The sequence below is a fragment of the Rhamphochromis longiceps genome, linkage group LG5, assembly GCF_057381845.1.
Source record: "Rhamphochromis longiceps isolate RC_006_pf linkage group LG5, R_longiceps_female_GT1.1, whole genome shotgun sequence".
NCBI lineage: Eukaryota > Metazoa > Chordata > Actinopteri > Cichliformes > Cichlidae > Rhamphochromis > Rhamphochromis longiceps.
The window spans coordinates 10876688-10893226 of record NC_140561.1 but is presented as its reverse complement, the minus strand read 5'-3'; the positions used below and the strand labels follow the sequence as shown (position 1 = coordinate 10893226).

Sequence of the window (16539 nt, the reverse complement as noted above, 5' to 3'; positions counted from 1 at the left end):
TGACGTTTCGCATGTTGAGAGGCAGAGGTGACGTGTCTCTGAGTGAAAGGGTGGAGACGGTAGTTCACAATGACGTGGGACATGACACGTCTTTCGCTGAGAAGACCACCGTAGCTGCAGAAAACAGGCCAGCTCCAGAGAACCTTTATAGCTTAATGAGAATGCAATAAGCCAGAGAAAGCTACACATGCATTCCACACGCCAGGCCTGTAAACAAGGCACACAATGCAAGTGTCACAGGAAAATGAAAGCCCTCCTTTTTTACAACTATAGGCCACATTTCAGACATAAAAATAGGATATGCTTGGAGACTGAAAAAAAAATCCACAAAAACATTTCTTTTAAAGTGAGAAATAGCCAAGACTGTAAACTATTCAGTGCAAACATATAAACTGGAAAACCTGTTCTGCAGCTTGTCAGTATGGACAACCTCTCTCTGTGTCCATATCCTCTCAGGCTCATACTGTGGGCTCAAGCCAGGAACTTGTCTGTGTGGCTCCAAAGAAAATATAACCAATTTCACAAGAACAAATAATAATTTCCCTCTCATGTTTACTCAGAATTAGCCTCTTGCAGGTGCACATGATGGGAGGAGAACAGGAAGTCTGCAAACATGATTTAATTCTCTTTTCTATTGACATAAAAAGATAGTGCTTTTAATTGTTTCCAAGCATTAGATTTGTTTGCATGCTTAAAATAAGTTACCTCAGCATGTGTAGTGTCTGGACAATGTTAATGCTAAGTTGATGGAAGCTGGAAATGACCCGACTTAGGGCTGCTGGTGAAAAAAAATCTCATCACTCCATTTTTTCTTTTGTTTTTTTGTTTATTGTTTTATTTGTATTCTGTGCAACAGTTAGAATAGAAGATTTGTGCCGCTCGCTTATTAGCTAGCAAGCCAAGTGCAAAGCTACAGCTAGTGCCTGAAAGAGTGGAAACTGAAAGAGACAGCTAGCCTGCTGTCGACATAGCAACCTGACATTTTACTGTATGTTCTCTAAGTGAAGGAAAAAAGTGTTTTATGACAAATAATAACGCATCAATTTCTGTTTATAACAGAGTTCATTATTATGTTTAAGTCAGAATTCATTGCACTCATTTTCTTAACAGCCTAAAATATGATGCATGCGAGAGACTAGACTACCATCTTAAATGTCAGTTTTTTACTTTTATATGATACCTAAAATTTCAAAACTTCTAGATTAACATGCAGAAAACAGATTTTACTTACTTGTTAAATTTCTCTGCTTTTGGGGTGGCTGCAGCTCAGGAAATAGAGCAGGTCATCTACTATCTGGAAGGTTAGTGGTTCGATCCCGGCTGCTCCAGTTTGTGTGGAATGTGTCCTCGGGCAAGATACTAACTGCACTTTGCTCTGTGTGTGTGTGTATGTTAGACAGAAAGCATTTATATAGGGAAAAAAGTGCTTTGTGTTCTCAGACAGACTATGTAAGAACCAGTCAGTTTAACTTGAAGGTGTCAAACGGTGTCTGATCTTTAAGTTTTTGTAGTTTAGTAACCAAGCAAATACCTAAATACCACATACTTTAAAGTAGCTCATTTACAAATAATTAAACGTCTGATTTTAAAAAATAAATTTTTCCAACAGTTCAAACTCCTTTAAGAATAATATGAGGAGGTATAAATGGAGTGTAAGGTACAAGGCTTTTTTATTGCCTCTGAGTTCTCATCTGAACTGGCATTTAGTTTTGAGCTCCCAGGCATTGGATCCCTGGCCCGGGTTATTGTTTACCACCAACCAACCTTTATGAAGTGTCACCTTCAGAGGGCATTGTCCTCATTGTGGTCTGACACAATGAGACATTCTGCACCAGAAATAGTAACATGTTCTCATTTCGGAGGCGAATGCCAGCAGCAAGGAAACAACATTCCTGAAAAAACAATAGCGTTCCAGTCCTGCTTCATCATGCTTTTTTATTGAAGGACTCTGCTCTCAAAGACCTGCATATGCTGTGCTCCAGTGCTGTTCTGTATGCAACCTTTAATCAGGCTCCCAGAAATGCTTTTAACTTGGCAACGGAGTGAGTGTGAAGGACATGCTAACTATGTCAAAGAATGTAATTCTTTCTCCGGCTGTGATTGCCATGCCTCATCTCCTTTTCTGTGTAGCCAAACACTTTTCTTCATCAGATCATGTTCAAACACTTCTTTAATTACACCATAACACATAGAAGTGGTTGTATAGGCAAGCGAATTAATGACTGGAAAGTTTGCTTTGGAAAAATCTCAACAACAACACTGCTAAAGCAAAACTACCATTTGCAAACCAGTGCAAGCAAGTCAGCATAATTAAAACGGACAATCCATTAAAGTCACACACTTAGAATACAGTGTGGAAAACATGAACATGTTACAGGAAGGAAAAAAGGATGTCATAGCGAAACTCAGTATCTAGTATGCATTTGAGAGACGTTGCTGTCCCATAGCACGCTTTTCTCTGTTTCCCTCTGCAGGCTGCTTGTAGCTGAAAAGTGTGCATGTCCAGGTAGCTGGCTAAAAGTTGCCAAGTTGCTATTTTTTCCTATGTCTTCATGCGACTGAGGTAACTTGTGCTGCAGCTGTTTCTCATCAGCAAAACTTCAGCCTCTTCATAGTTTATAATGGAGCCCAAACCCAGGGGGACAAATGTTACTTGTACTGTATGAGCAAGAATAAATCATGGTGCTCGAGAGACAGTGCTGTAGATATTTCCCTAAGGTAATCTGAAAAAAATAGAATTCAAACAAATGTAGCCAAGAAGACTGAGTCAGAAGAAGAGCAACAGATCGCCATCTCACAAAACACTGGAGGCTTCTTCATAAATCACTTTTTATCTGGAGCTATGCTAACTCCATCATTGCTGCCGATGCAACTTGACACGCAGTAAGGATGAATATGCACACCGTGTCAGCTTGGAGGTGTAGGGTGTGCCCTGGCAGGGGATCAAACCAAGGTAAGGCTGTACTTACATCTGATTGGCCTCATGTTCTCTGCCAAGGCTACCTGCAGTGCTGATATCAAAGGCAGGCTACCTGGTCTAAATCCAGCTGTCGCTTGGTTTCCAATTCGTTTGAGAACATCTGTCCCTCTCACTGAACTGAGTCCAAAGTCTCATCAAGGCCTTATTTAGAGGAATAAAGGTGGCCTATGATATTTAACTCTTTCTGGCAGCCAGGCTTAGTGCTTGGAGCAATGGAAGTGAAACAACGCTCCATGTTTTTGAAAGGGGAAAAAAATCAGCACGGCTGACCCTTTGCTCATTTGCTACATTGTCTGCACCACATTATTTTGCCCCTATTGTTAATCTTTTTTTTCCCCCTCAACATTCCAGCCTACAGTGCACCATTTGTCCTGTCAGTGCTATCTATTCATGATCCATGGGGGTTTACAGCCATTGTCAACCTGAAGTTACGGTGACTGGAGGATAAAGGAGTCACACGGCCCCTGCAAAGTCCTCTAACACACTCATACCTGGTGCTAAGGCAAACAAAGAGCAGCGGATTCTTCAAGCCTTCAGCTATGAACGCTGGAAGCGCACAGTGAAGACTTCCTTTGTAGGGATTTGGACAACATTTATCAGAAAAGACACATTTTATGGCGACATGCTCTTTTATTCCACTCTTCACAATTGTGTTTGTCATGGTTTAAAGACCTCCCAGGGCATGTTAATGAATAAACCCGCCTAATTACGGTGAGATAGAGAACAGTGTTGTGTTTGCACTACTGGAAACTAATTGTATGCATTGTGTGGGTAGCAATTACCCAATATCTACCCTTGGTTTTCAACTAAAAAAAAGCCTTTTTTTTTCACCTCTCCTGTGTGCTATGTAACAGTTAGCATATTACCTCTTGCTTTCTACTATTGCTGTGCTGCTAGCTACTTAATTTAGCTTAGCTACAGACCGGAAGGAGATGAAAGGAGCCAGATTGGCCCAAACACAGCAAAATTAGATGTCAGCACCTCAAATTATTAGATGTTATAAATCTATATATGTAACACATGCCTAAAAAAACAGTAGTGAATTATGTGTGGGACTATGTCTTAGCCAGGTGCAATGACTTCCTGGAGTCCAGACAACCAATAAAGATTTTTGCGCTCGGAGGAAGATTTTGATGTATTGTTTTGCATTATTAATCACATGTTGAAGGTTGCACATGTGTGGAGCTCCTGAGAGAAGAGGTTCAGGCTTGTGCTCAGTCCCTGCATTACTATTCACCCCACATAGCAAATACACTCCCTTGTTCAAAGAATTACACTCCCTACACCAACTTTTCATTAAATATACATAAATCCAACATGGTTTAATAAAGTGGACTACAGTGAATCTGCCTTAAAACGCAGACTGATAAATACTCAATCTATATGTAAATATGAGGTACACAGGAAAAAAAAAAATCAAAACGCAGTAAAAATGCATTAGCCGCCCTGTTTGATCAGAGTCCCAGGAGCTGAAGTTATGATTTTTAATGGAATCAGAGGAGGGGAGAGTGTCAGAGCCGAGGCAGGGAGGTGAGAGTATGAAAGCATTCACAGGGGAGCTGGCTATCTGAGAGGACACCGGATAACAGAATGGACCTGAAAGATTACTCTCACTGAGTGGAAATGGAATTATTGCATTTGAAGGTCTCAGCAGCTTTTTCGGACTCCTACAATCACGCAAAAAAAAGGTTTATGTCAAATCAAAAACAAGTTTCTCACTTGCAGCTCGAGTACACTCTTAACTACGTGACTAATGAAAATCTCTGTTTCAAGTATAAAGCATGTGTGTTGGTTGAAGCAGTTTTTGTCATATATTTTTACGTTTTACCTGATTAATTGGTTGAAAAAATAGTAATGAAAGAAAACTTGGTTGTTTCACAAAAATTACAAAAAAAAGAGCCTTGAACAGATAAGTATTAATATAAAATAATATGCCTATTATTAACAATGCCTGCGTAAAACCATGCTTGCAGTACCTCGCCCGACGCTAGTAATAGCTTGCTAACATGGTTATGGTGTAAAAGATTGGCATAGCTTCCAGAGCTCAAAAGTCAAGCTATTCTAGTTAATGGCCACCAGTAGGCAATAAGTGGGGTTGCAAAAAGACTTTAGGTCCTATAGAAGTCTATAGGAAATTGCCAGGACCTCCATAAACACTTTGCAGCTCGGTTCGTGTTTTCAGTTGCTAATTTCGGTTTATATTATATATAACAATGAGCTATTTTTAAAATTTTAGTCAGTCTAAGTTTGAGAAAAGAGGATTATCCAAGATATACTCACTGAATGCCAACTTGTAACTGACAAGTTGGCAGCTAATGAGCATATAGCTTCAGTCAGACCCACCCTCATCACCACATTTGATTTAAAAAACACCAAGAGGACACACTCACTCGCTTAAACAAGGTTTTCTCCACAGACTTCTATACAACCAGAATTCTTTTGCAACCAGAGGGATCGCCCCCTGCTGGCCATGAAATAGAATGCAGGTCCACACAGGGAAATGAACTAATAAATGAATCATAGTAGCTACATCTATCATTTAGTGTCATCTATGGCGTAAACGAGAAACCAGGCATGATGAATGAGTGGTGGTTCTGACTGTGAAACGTTCACTGGTTATTACTGTAAAGTTATTATTTATTGAGCACACACTGGGAAATCTCCCTTCTGATTCTAATAATAACCATAATTTCCTAAATGAATTTCATATTCAGTCAATATAACAAATTCAGTCAACAATATAAAATAGAGAATAAAGACAATAAATAAAAACAGGAAACATTAACTTAGCTTACAGAATGAGGGAGCGCAATGCCTTTTTTTCACAGACAATACGACCAAATTCTTTTGCATCCCAGGAGTCGCCCCCTTCTGGATATTAAAAAGAAAGCAAGGTGGGTCACTTCTACATACAATAAATTCTTTTGGTGTGAAAATTTAATTTTGTATTTAATTTAACCAAGTAATCAGTGGCTTCATAGTGTAGTACTTTACATATTTAACAAACAAGTGAGGGATCCCATACTCAGTCCCTGGAGGAGACTCAAATCCCCTGGAGGTTATATCAGGATGTAAAGATCTGCCAAATCAAATATATGGCTCTACCTGCTGTGGTGCCTGCTTGTGAATAAGTATCTCCTGAGAGGAGCTTTCATTTATCTAACAAAGTTTCATTAAAGAGAAAAAAAGTCTAATGAGATTGCTTAACCACAGCTAATTTGACTCAAACACTCACTCATGTATCCACACTAATAAACATTCATAAAAGGCTGGGGTAAAACAGCTAAGTGCAGGAATGCAGTTGTCTATGGAGCCCCATTAAGCTGGGTTACTACAGGGTGTGTGTGTGTGCACGTCACCATCTGTCTTTTACAGGGTGCCGAGCACTAAGGATGGTGATATGTACCATGCAGCTCTGTATGAATCATGTGACATTCCACACATAGTGATTAGTGCCAAATTACGGTCCGCACAGGGAACTGAATGAAGTGCTTGCAGATGCCTGTCAATGCTGAGCTCCAAACCTCTAATCCCAACACTATAGTTTTAACAACTTTGGAACACATTATTTATGTATCATAAAACAAGCTTTTCAGATCCCTGGACAAATTGCCCCACACTTAGCTCAGCTAAACACAGTGATACTCTGCCCTCACTGCTGTCACATGAACAAAGCAGTCTGACAAAGACCTGGAAAAAAAATCTGAAATATGAAAGTCAGGAGTCCAGGAGTTGGTTGACTTACATACGTACTCAGCGTGTGGTGGTTTGAATTTGAGTTTTCTATCATTTTCATGCCATACATCTTTGTAACTGAGCTGAAGTTTAGATTTAATAGCTTGTTGTTTAAAACTCATATCAGCACAGATGCTGTAAATCAGACACGAAACAACCGTGACCTCCTTGAACTACATGTTCTCAGCTCCAGGATTTAGTGAGATGCTCCATGGGTGCGCTGCAAATGCTGTATATTATAAACAGCATGACCTAAAAGTCTAAATGCTGGAAGTGAACTAAATATTATTACAGCCCTGTCTGGAAGACATAAAAACAGTTTATAATGACACCAAGGTAGAGGAAGAAGGAAGGAAGGAAGGAAATGGGAACGCTCTTGCTTTTATAGGGATAGTTCAGTCGTCACTAATGCTTCAGTGGAACCAGCTAAATAAACTCAGCGTGCTTATGACTGTACGTCAGGAGGAAGTTATCCTGTAACTGGGCAGATATTTAATATTTCCCCTTTTTAAAACGGATAAAAGTGCAACACTGTCTCCATGTTTGGAAAGGAAAGCGCAGGATTCCATACACATGCAGTGCTGAGCAGAGGTTTACTTGGCATCATATCAAAAACAAAAATTGAAGTATTATACAGCACCAGTGCTGAGTGAGAATGTCCAACGTATGAGTGACAGCAGCTTCAAAGTGAACCTGTTATTCACATTTATACATGGAGTATTTTATAGACAAGACGCTGAATGGATGTCAGATAGCTGTAGAGCAGCCCAGTTGCATTGTCATTAATTAGGAAAGTTTAAGCTCATTAAGCTCAGAGTTGTAGCTGTGAAGTAGAGAGAAAGCAAATCATATTTGCAGGAACACTGAGGAATTCTTCTCATTAGAGCTCCTGTAATTTGGCTGACGATCATTCACAGGGCAAGCTCACAAGTTTGTACACACAAGAAATGCCAACAATGCTGCAGTGGCGGGTGGTGTATTACAGCATGGGTGAACTAGTAACAGGATGCAGCTACGCTAAGAGTTTGCCACGCCTTTAGGTCGTCTGTGTGACCTTCCCTCTGTGGTTTGTAAGCACTGCACAATCCCAACAGCAACTGTAAACCGCAGACGCACATACCTAAAGACCCCATGTGGACACGCACACCCTGCGTTTCTCCGCCGGAAAACACCTGGATCTCTCCGCACCTTCTGACTGCAGTAAATGCCAGATGGTGTTCATTAAACGCTGCATTTAAGAAATGAGATTAATTAAGGTGTTCCAGCTTGAACGGCACAGGCCCGCGATCACCGTTCGCTTTATTGCCCCCTAGTTTGCAACGCCCTCCCGGCGTTTGCCTTAACGTTATGGGTGTTACATTTCTTTGCATAATAGTTAATTTGCTGCCAAGAAACACAGAGGTGCTAATCTTCTATTACACAATAGCGGTAAAACAATATATCCACAAACGTAGCACCAAGTTTTTCTTTTGTACATTAGGGGGATCGAGTTTTATTTTGTTTTTATATAGGAGCCTCTCTTCTGTGAAACCAGTTCCCAAATCTTCTCTACTTTTAAGATTACGCTTAAAACTTTGTTTTGATAAAACTTATATTTAGTGCATCATGGGAAGCCACCAGCCCAGAGTGTTTCTTCTAAACTCACTGTATGTTTATACACCACTCTAGATTTAATCATTAGTCATTATTAATGTCTTGCTCTCTTCCACAGGGTCTCCTCTCCTTCAGCCAGATGGCAGATGGTCACTCCTCCCTGAGCCTGGTTCTGCTGGAGGTTCCTTCCTATTAAAAGGGAGTTTTTCCTTCTCACCATCACCAAGTGCTTGCTCATTGGGGACAGCTGATTGTTGGGGTTTCCTCTCTATTACTGTAGGGTCTCTACCTTAATATATAAAGATCTTTGAGGTGACTGTTGTTGTGATTTAGTGCTATGTAAATAAAATCAAATTTAACTGAATGAAAGATGAAAAATATGGCATGATTATTGTGATCACATACACTTTGTCTCATTCTAAATGTCTGCCAATAATAAATATATATTTCCAGTGCTATGGACGACTCAAAGAAATAACCTTTGAGTTAAGAGTTTACTCCAGAGTCCCAGGGCAGAGGAAAGCCGCAGCACAATGCAGCAGAACAAACCCTCTGACAAACCTAGGAGTGTTTAAGAAACACTAAACCTCCAGCTTTGCAAAGTCCTCTGCTTCCATCTAGTGGCAAAACATTTATAGACAATCCACACACACGCACAAAATAAGTGATGCCACACTTGAAATCCTTAAAAATAAAAACAAATTTATTAGCAATCACAGGGAAAGAATGCATGACATCTACAGAGCATTTGTTGGAATAAAAACGCCAACTTCTTATTTACAAAGTCTGCAGTTGAATGTGAATAAGTTGAGCACATGCACATACAAATTGCAAATAGGCTAGATTATTACACAGTTAACAAAAGCTTTCCCCAAATTTCCCATACAGTCACCAGATTATACAGCCCCTCACCGCTGCTGTGGTCCCAACAATCGACATCTATGATTACGACGATTTCCAACAGACGCTGAAAAACAATGTGAGACGACGGAGCGTGATGGACTTGTCGACGGTATTGCAGTGAAATACACGAGCCGAGCAGGCCTACATACAAATATGGGAGCAGAAGGAATAGGTCACTTTAAACTGGGGGGAGGGGGGCATAGAAAACCAGAAGAAAAAGACATTTCATAGTGATGTACTGGCCAAGCAGGGGGTGGATTAATAGTATACAGTGCTCATACTTTTTGTTTTCTTTAACCGGGGGGTGGGGGGTCATTGTCTTTTCGCTGCAAGGACACTGCTCGTCAATCAATATGTCGTTTTCTGAGGACACAGTACTGTCCTTGGACTGCTAAGGCTTTCACAAGAGCAAGAAAAAAGAAAATCAGACATCAGGACTCGGATAAGAGTATCGCAAAGAATGGACGACATCAAGCATTCAACACTCTGAACTCATAGACTGCCCTCTGTTCTCAGTGTGCTCCATCATCACAGCTAACACTGCCTTCCACTTATCCAACTCAAACAAGAAGATTATGGACACACAGACTCGGGCACGCCCACGCTGCGCTCAGACTGAGAACGACCTGAGAACTGCAAGCAAAAGTTACGCTTCAAAAAGCTACATAAGAATTCACAGCCTGCAGGCTTCAAAGTACCCAGCAACCAAACATGTAACATTGTCTCACTCGCTCGTCACTCATTCATTACTTCATCCTCAGCGTTAGCCCGCCACTGCCTTTTTCTCAGACGTCGTAATGCGTTTGTGTGATTACAAAACAGAATGAGATTGTCGAGAGGCGGCGTTAAGTGTAATCAAGGGATTTCTGCTGTGTCTGTACTGAGTGTTTGTTTATAATAGAGGCTTCAAAAAGTGCGTTGGGCAATAACTGTCTGATCGGGAACGCTCTCAGCTGAAGGCACTTAAAACTTTGCTCAGGATTGTTGCCCCAGACGCAGCCGCCACTTAAAGTCTTACCTTCTATTGATCGTTATGTTACGTGTAAACTTTGATTCAAGTCATTTATTAGAACAGTGCTTCCATACACCAGCAAATAAAAACGCAGGCTACATTGCTAAAGAGATTATCAGGAATTGAAGGCATTTAGCACAAGTGACCATCATCATCATCACCATTTGGCAAATAACTGTTTAAAAACTACAATCGCACAATGTCACGTAAACACCAAATGTTGACAGGCAACAGAGCACATGTTTGATTGTGGGATTAGAGGAGCTCCATCCTAATGTAGCTGGGGAACAGTATACTGCAACATTTAAAAGAAAAACTCCATGATGTACACAGACCCACATCATGTCTGTAATGATGAGCGATAAGGCATGATGGGTATGAACAATCCACCTGCTAGCACAGTAGTGAGACAACTTTTCAAGACTCCAGGTGGTTTTGGGGTGGTGGTAGTGCTGTACAGGGGGAGGCTACACATCTATGGTAGTGTAGTGGATGGTGCGCGTGGCAACAGTAGTGAGCGGAGAGAGCTGGAATACGTCACAGAGGCAGTGGAAGGGGTTGACTGTCAAGGACCCATGACCGTAAAGTGGGGCTGAGGCCAGAGCTGCGACCGGGAGGGAGAGGAGGGCGGGGCTTTACTTTCAGCTTCTCCGTGACTTTGAATGCTGGATGAGCCACTGCAGTGTGATATCTGTAGGTGGAGGAGGAACAGTCAACAGATCTTTAACACCCAAGCAAACACTATCTGTGAAGGATTAGGCAGTACACTTAAACTGATGAGGGCCACAATGGATTTCTTGGTCTGCTCACTTTATTAATTTCTTTGTATCATAAATGCTATTCCTTTATGCATGTGTTCATCCCTTCTACATCAGATTGTTTTGCTGTTTAAGCTGTCTTCTGCACAGCACTTTAATCAGCATGACAGACAAAAGGAAACCACAAGATATCAACCAAATCCACCCTGAAGGCTGAAAGAGGACCTAACTGACAACTATAAAGAGTAGTTCTGCATGCTATGCCTCTCTATCATCTAGAATAATACCTGGTTAGAATATGAGAACAAATCATAATCCATATCAACAGACTAAATACTTTATGTAACTGCCTACATCCCGTGTATACCGAGCTTCATTTCAGTTATGCTGCATTAAAGATAATGCCAAGATAACGTCATTTTCAACAGAATAGTCACAGCACTGCCAACAATGCCTGACATTAACCTGAGACTGAAAATGAAGGTTAAGTTGATTCAAGTTCTTTTAAACCCCTGAATGATCATTTCATGACTTCCACAAATCCTCAGATACTTACCTATGTTGTCTTTCTCTTTGCAGGACACAGAGTAGCAGCAGATCTCTCGGTCCTGAATGGCAGATAGATTCCTGTAATGAGGAAAGTGAGAAATGTGAAATTCAAATGGTAGTAGTCCATGGATACGTGACCACCGCATCAGTCACTAGCTTATCTTACAGATTGACATTCGCAAAAAATCCCATAGACTGTATAAACTGCAATGTTACCCATCAACTTCTCAAGTCCAGTTTTCAAGAATTGACCTGGTTTGGTTTCTTGAACCATGATGAGCAAGAGGTAGATCTGACTGAGAAACCAAGCACACTGTACACATGTACAGTGTGAAGCCCCGCCCTAAAGCACACCCTACTTTATCATACAAATTAATAATTGTGACCGTAAATTACAAATTTTACATGAAAGTGGATTGAATTATTTTAATGAAACTAGTGAGGGGATCATAAACTCATAAGAAAATTGTTTACTCAGGTCACAGCAATTGAGGAGTATGGAAATGTTCTCATGGACCTCTGTACATGATATATTTTTGCAAACAAGGACCCCTGCTGGCTATCAGAAAGAATGCAGTGGCCTCAATTTTCAAACTTGTACTTCATGTTCATCTTAGAAAAAGTCTATGGGGTTATTAGGAATCATCAAACACTGGTCAAGTAGACACTTATTATGTAAAAACACCACTAACAGAACATTTGGCAGGAGTTCATTTCTTACATTTTTTCAATAAGCTGCTTCTCATCAAGTGCATTGGGTAGGTCTCGTTTGTTACCAAGGACTAGCACCTGGAAAAGAAAGACAGGGCTGATCAATACCTAATGCAGCAATGTATCAGCATCTCTCTCTTCAGATGCCTCAACCATCACACAATCTTTACTGTTAAGGCAAAATAAACTGCCTGCGTGAAGTGCTGAGTCGAGGAAGCAGGAAATCTTATGGATTCATCAAATCGCACTCCGTCAACTCAATGAAAAAAAAATAAAAAATACATCCATAATTCAAGCTCTGTTTCATATTACCAACAAGTGTAACATCATCAAGCCTGAGTCACTGCATCTAATGGCTTTCTGCAATTGCTAACTATGACTTTAATGACTGCTTGTGACTGTCACTGGATCCTGATCATCGAGTGCCTGCTGTAACACCACAAGCTTCTGGTGTTTTTAAAAAATAAAAAAAATTAACAAGAGGTCTCTTACTGGAATTCCTTGTAGCTGTGGTTTGTCTAAAAGGTTGTGCAGTTCATTTCTGGAAGCTTCTATCTTCTCTCGGTCTGCTGCGTCCACCATGTAACTAAGGATGGGGAGAGATAATCAAATTAGAGCTCACTGAAACAAGGCATTTCTGAATATTAATGTGCAATTTGCTACATTTTTCATGCAGCCACAAAGGGAACATGTTGTACCTTTTTGGCAACACACTTACACAATAGCATTGACTCCTCTACAGTAGCGCTCCCACATGCTTCTGAAGCGGGGCTGTCCACCTATGTCCCATATCTGACGCAAGAAAGCACAAAATTGAGTCAGAAACGACACACACACCATTTTATCTGTAAACATTGTAAATAGTCCCATTTACATTTTTACTTAGCAACCAGCTGCATACCCATTTTTGCTAGCTTACCTTTATTGTCACGTTGCCTTTAGTAACCTTCCGCATGTTGAAACCAACTGTGGGGATCATGTCTTCACTGAACTGTCCTGACTGCACGAGACAAATAGCAGACAAAGGACAATCTCATATTAGTCAAGACTGCATGCTTCCTTTTTGAAGTCAGCATGCTTTAATCTGATCTAAAAGCCACATGAAAAACACTGTGCACACTAGTCACTTCTGTGCACGATTAAATTAGGAAATAATTGAATTACAAGGGTTATTTTCTTCTAGCTGAATTTGAGCATTTGCCATTTTAACTACATGAATCATAAGATGGTGCCATCTATGTGTCAGCACAAAGTTCACATCACAAGTAATCGGACTGCTTCGTGTTTTGTTTCAGCTCAATCAATATGAAATACAATAATGGATAAAGAATAAAGTCATGAGGTTTCAGCTGTAATTGGAGTGGGTTTGCATCACTGGAAAACGAAATTGGATGGAAATGGTCTAAAGGTTAAATAAAAAAAAATAAAAAAATTGGACACATTTACATGAAGACAAACTTTACTGCAGCCAGTATCTGAACCCACAGACACAAGCACACTGCTTGCATCTTCCCTGGTGATTCTCCCAGGCCTTCACTGCAGCTAACAGCTTTGGGTTGCTACAAGGTCTTTCTCTCTTTACTCTGCTCTTTGGCCAGTCATCGAGATCAGGTGTGACTCAGCCAGGCATGGATATTGCACCTCTTTACATTTAATTATGAATAGAGGTCCAGTGAAACTGGTGGGATCTAAAAAACACAAAAATCCTCCTATAAGCTTCTACATTAACACTGCTGCTTCTGACAGCAGAGAAATCATCAATAAATGTCAGTGTGCCAGTTCCCCAGGCAACCATAACAGCACCATCAGGCTTTCCAAATGAGGGGTGGTATGCTTTGGCTCTCAAGGTCTCCCACTTTCTTCACACTTGCCTTTCAATGTACTTTGTTTCACAGCTTTACCCAATCTGTGTGTTTTTGAATGCTTAGCATGAGGTTGCATTCTGTACTGAGTCCCATGAGGTTCTGATCTCAAAGATTTGTTTCACCCACTGACAAAGAAAAAAAAACATTTATGTAGTCTACATCCTGAAGAGCATTCTTGTCCCATGCAGCCACAAGATGTGATCACCTGACCTGGTGATTATGCCCAACAACCAACCTTTGACAGACTTGATTATCCTTTGTTTATGTATATTCACATCTTTAGCCTGGCCACTTTTAACTTAATATCCAAGAATCCAAATACTTTTGAAGCCCTCAACTCTGACACACTATGACGTGGCACTTGGATGTACGTTATTATTTCAAACTAAACATGCAGGAACAGAGAACCAAAACAACAAAAATGTGTAAACTGCTCACATACCTCCTGTAATAACCACGCTTTCTGATACCAACCTTTGCACCGTGATCACACATTCCACAGGTTTAAAGCACCAAATACCTTAATTCTAAATGGGAAACTGTTTTGGTCAGTACAACACAGTCTTACATCGACTGAGGTCATGACTCAGCAGTGAGAACTTTGTACGTTTAGAAAGAAGCGAGGAAAATGTATAAGAGGTCAACAGATTTACATATGCAAAAAGGTCTAAACTGTCATGTATGCAATCAATGTGTGAGGGAAAATGGCTCGAGACCTTAAAATGACACAATCAAACGTGGAATCATCACTAACCTCACATCCGCCCACAGCTGTCACTGTGACTGTCAGACACAACAACAAAGTGAGGGGTTAACTTTTATAGCGTCCACGCTGCCTGCTGCGTGACAACAAGCCATAAAAATACAACTCAAACGAAAGTGGGAGGACTGCTCTTGTTAGCTTAGAGGATGTCACTTTGAAAGATTAGGAAATATTTTGATGACAGACTATGCAAGTATTCGCAGCTGGCAGCCTGCAGCCATGATTACTCAAGTGTCGTCGTCCCCGGTACACCCTGCTAGCAACATGACGAGGCAGACTGTGTTCAAAACCAAATAACAGCCCGTGTTGTCGACATACCGCTTGTGTTGACACATTGGCAGCAACGAAAGCACTGACGGCTCCGTTCACATGACCGTTTCACACGTAAGCGCATATCATACCAACCAAGTTCGTCACCGCAGCTAGCAAAACAACGACAGGGAGTACCGCAGCTAATGCTGCAGCTACTGCGGTACACTTGTAGCTTTGCGACCCGGCTAAGCAGCCATGTCGCATTGTCTTTAGAAGTTACGGTGTAGAAATGCAGACAAGTTAAAGTTATACACAGCACGTACTGAAACCTCCTTCTGCGACCTATATAAGGTAACAGCCTGGGCCCGCACTGTGACTGTGCGACTTCGCAATCGTCAGCTGCTTACCGCTATCACATTGACGAATGTGGTTTTTCCGGAGTACTGAAGTCCCACTAAAGTAAGCTCCATCTCTTCTTTCCAAAAGAGGGACCTGAACCAGTCCAAGAGCCTGTTTATAAGGGCCAGCATCTCGTATGAAACTGTAGTCGCAAGTCTATGCGGCCGTCAGGATGGAAATTGGGAAGCGGCGTTCACAGGAAGCAGCTAGCTGCTTTGTCATATCATGTGATCCTGGCGACAGGAGAAGTGATTCTCTTCTTCTTCTGAGGGGTTTTAATGGCACCTTATGTGGTGCACTACTGCCATCTCCTGGAGAAACCCTGTCCAGGCTGTCAGGTCTGGTGCACAGTGATGCCCTTCCTGCTCCGGTATGATCTTTACTCCTGCTACTCTTTCCTTGTATCATGTCACAGTCAAAGTTCCTGTGACTAACATGCGCGTGCTCTGTTGTTTATGACACCTGACAGTAGTTACGAAAACATTACTTTCCCCAGTGTTCAGCCTTACTGATTATGACTGTATCATACAACAGAGGGCCCAGGGGGCAAAATCAGCCCAGCAAAGACTCAAATAACATCATCATGAAGGAGGACATAATTTTTTTTTTAAATTTTAACTGTACTTTCACAGGGCTTACAGCTTTTCCTATCAATAAAGACCTCCCCGTGAGCATTCATACTAAACCAAAATAATTAATTTACTTCTTACATTTAAGCTCAAAGAACCACGCTGACAGATTTCTTTCATCTACTACAGAGGCACATCTTTATCGTGCAATAAAAAGTAAGACGTACTGCTGAAATTACACTTTTTATATTATAAAAAAAAAGACGATATCCCATCAATTAAATGAGTAGTTAAACTTCTTTACACTGACAGAAAGGGGGGTTTCAAAGTGGGCTGTATGTGGCCGGTGACATAAAATGAGCTTGGCATCCCTCGTATCCTCTTTTCTCTCCTACCTCATCGTTGAATGCAGTTGTCTCACTATAATCTAGCAAGCCCAGTTCTGTTCCC

At 41.0% G+C, this 16539-nt stretch overlaps 1 protein-coding gene across 1 annotated transcript; it reads right to left on the bottom strand.

Annotated features, from left to right (window-relative positions):
* Window positions 1-8990: 8990 nt before the first annotated feature.
* arl8bb (ADP-ribosylation factor-like 8Bb) lies at window positions 8991-15755 on the bottom strand. The gene is made up of 7 exons (XM_085405743.1): window positions 15529-15755; window positions 13161-13241; window positions 12960-13033; window positions 12734-12827; window positions 12252-12319; window positions 11538-11608; window positions 8991-10914 (listed from the first exon to the last, which is right to left on the bottom strand). Exons 1-7 carry the CDS (start codon window positions 15649-15651, stop codon window positions 10865-10867), a joined length of 561 nt encoding a protein of 186 aa, XP_085261869.1. The 5' UTR covers window positions 15652-15755; the 3' UTR covers window positions 8991-10864.
* Window positions 15756-16539: the final 784 nt, after the last annotated feature.

What these genes read in the sequence shown, in the direction of transcription:
- arl8bb (XM_085405743.1), bottom strand. Translation starts at nt 15,651, where the DNA reads ATGCTGGCCCTTATAAACAGGCTCTTGGACTGGTTCAGGTCCCTCTTT. An exon ending in CATTCGTCAATGTGATAGCG is followed by an intron (nt 13,242 to 15,528) that starts GTAAGCAGCTGA and finishes TGTCTCGTGCAG; the next exon opens with TCAGGACAGTTCAGTGAAGA. An exon ending in CACAGCTACAAGGAATTCCA is followed by an intron (nt 12,320 to 12,733) that starts GTAAGAGACCTC and finishes TTTCTTTTCCAG; the next exon opens with GTGCTAGTCCTTGGTAACAA.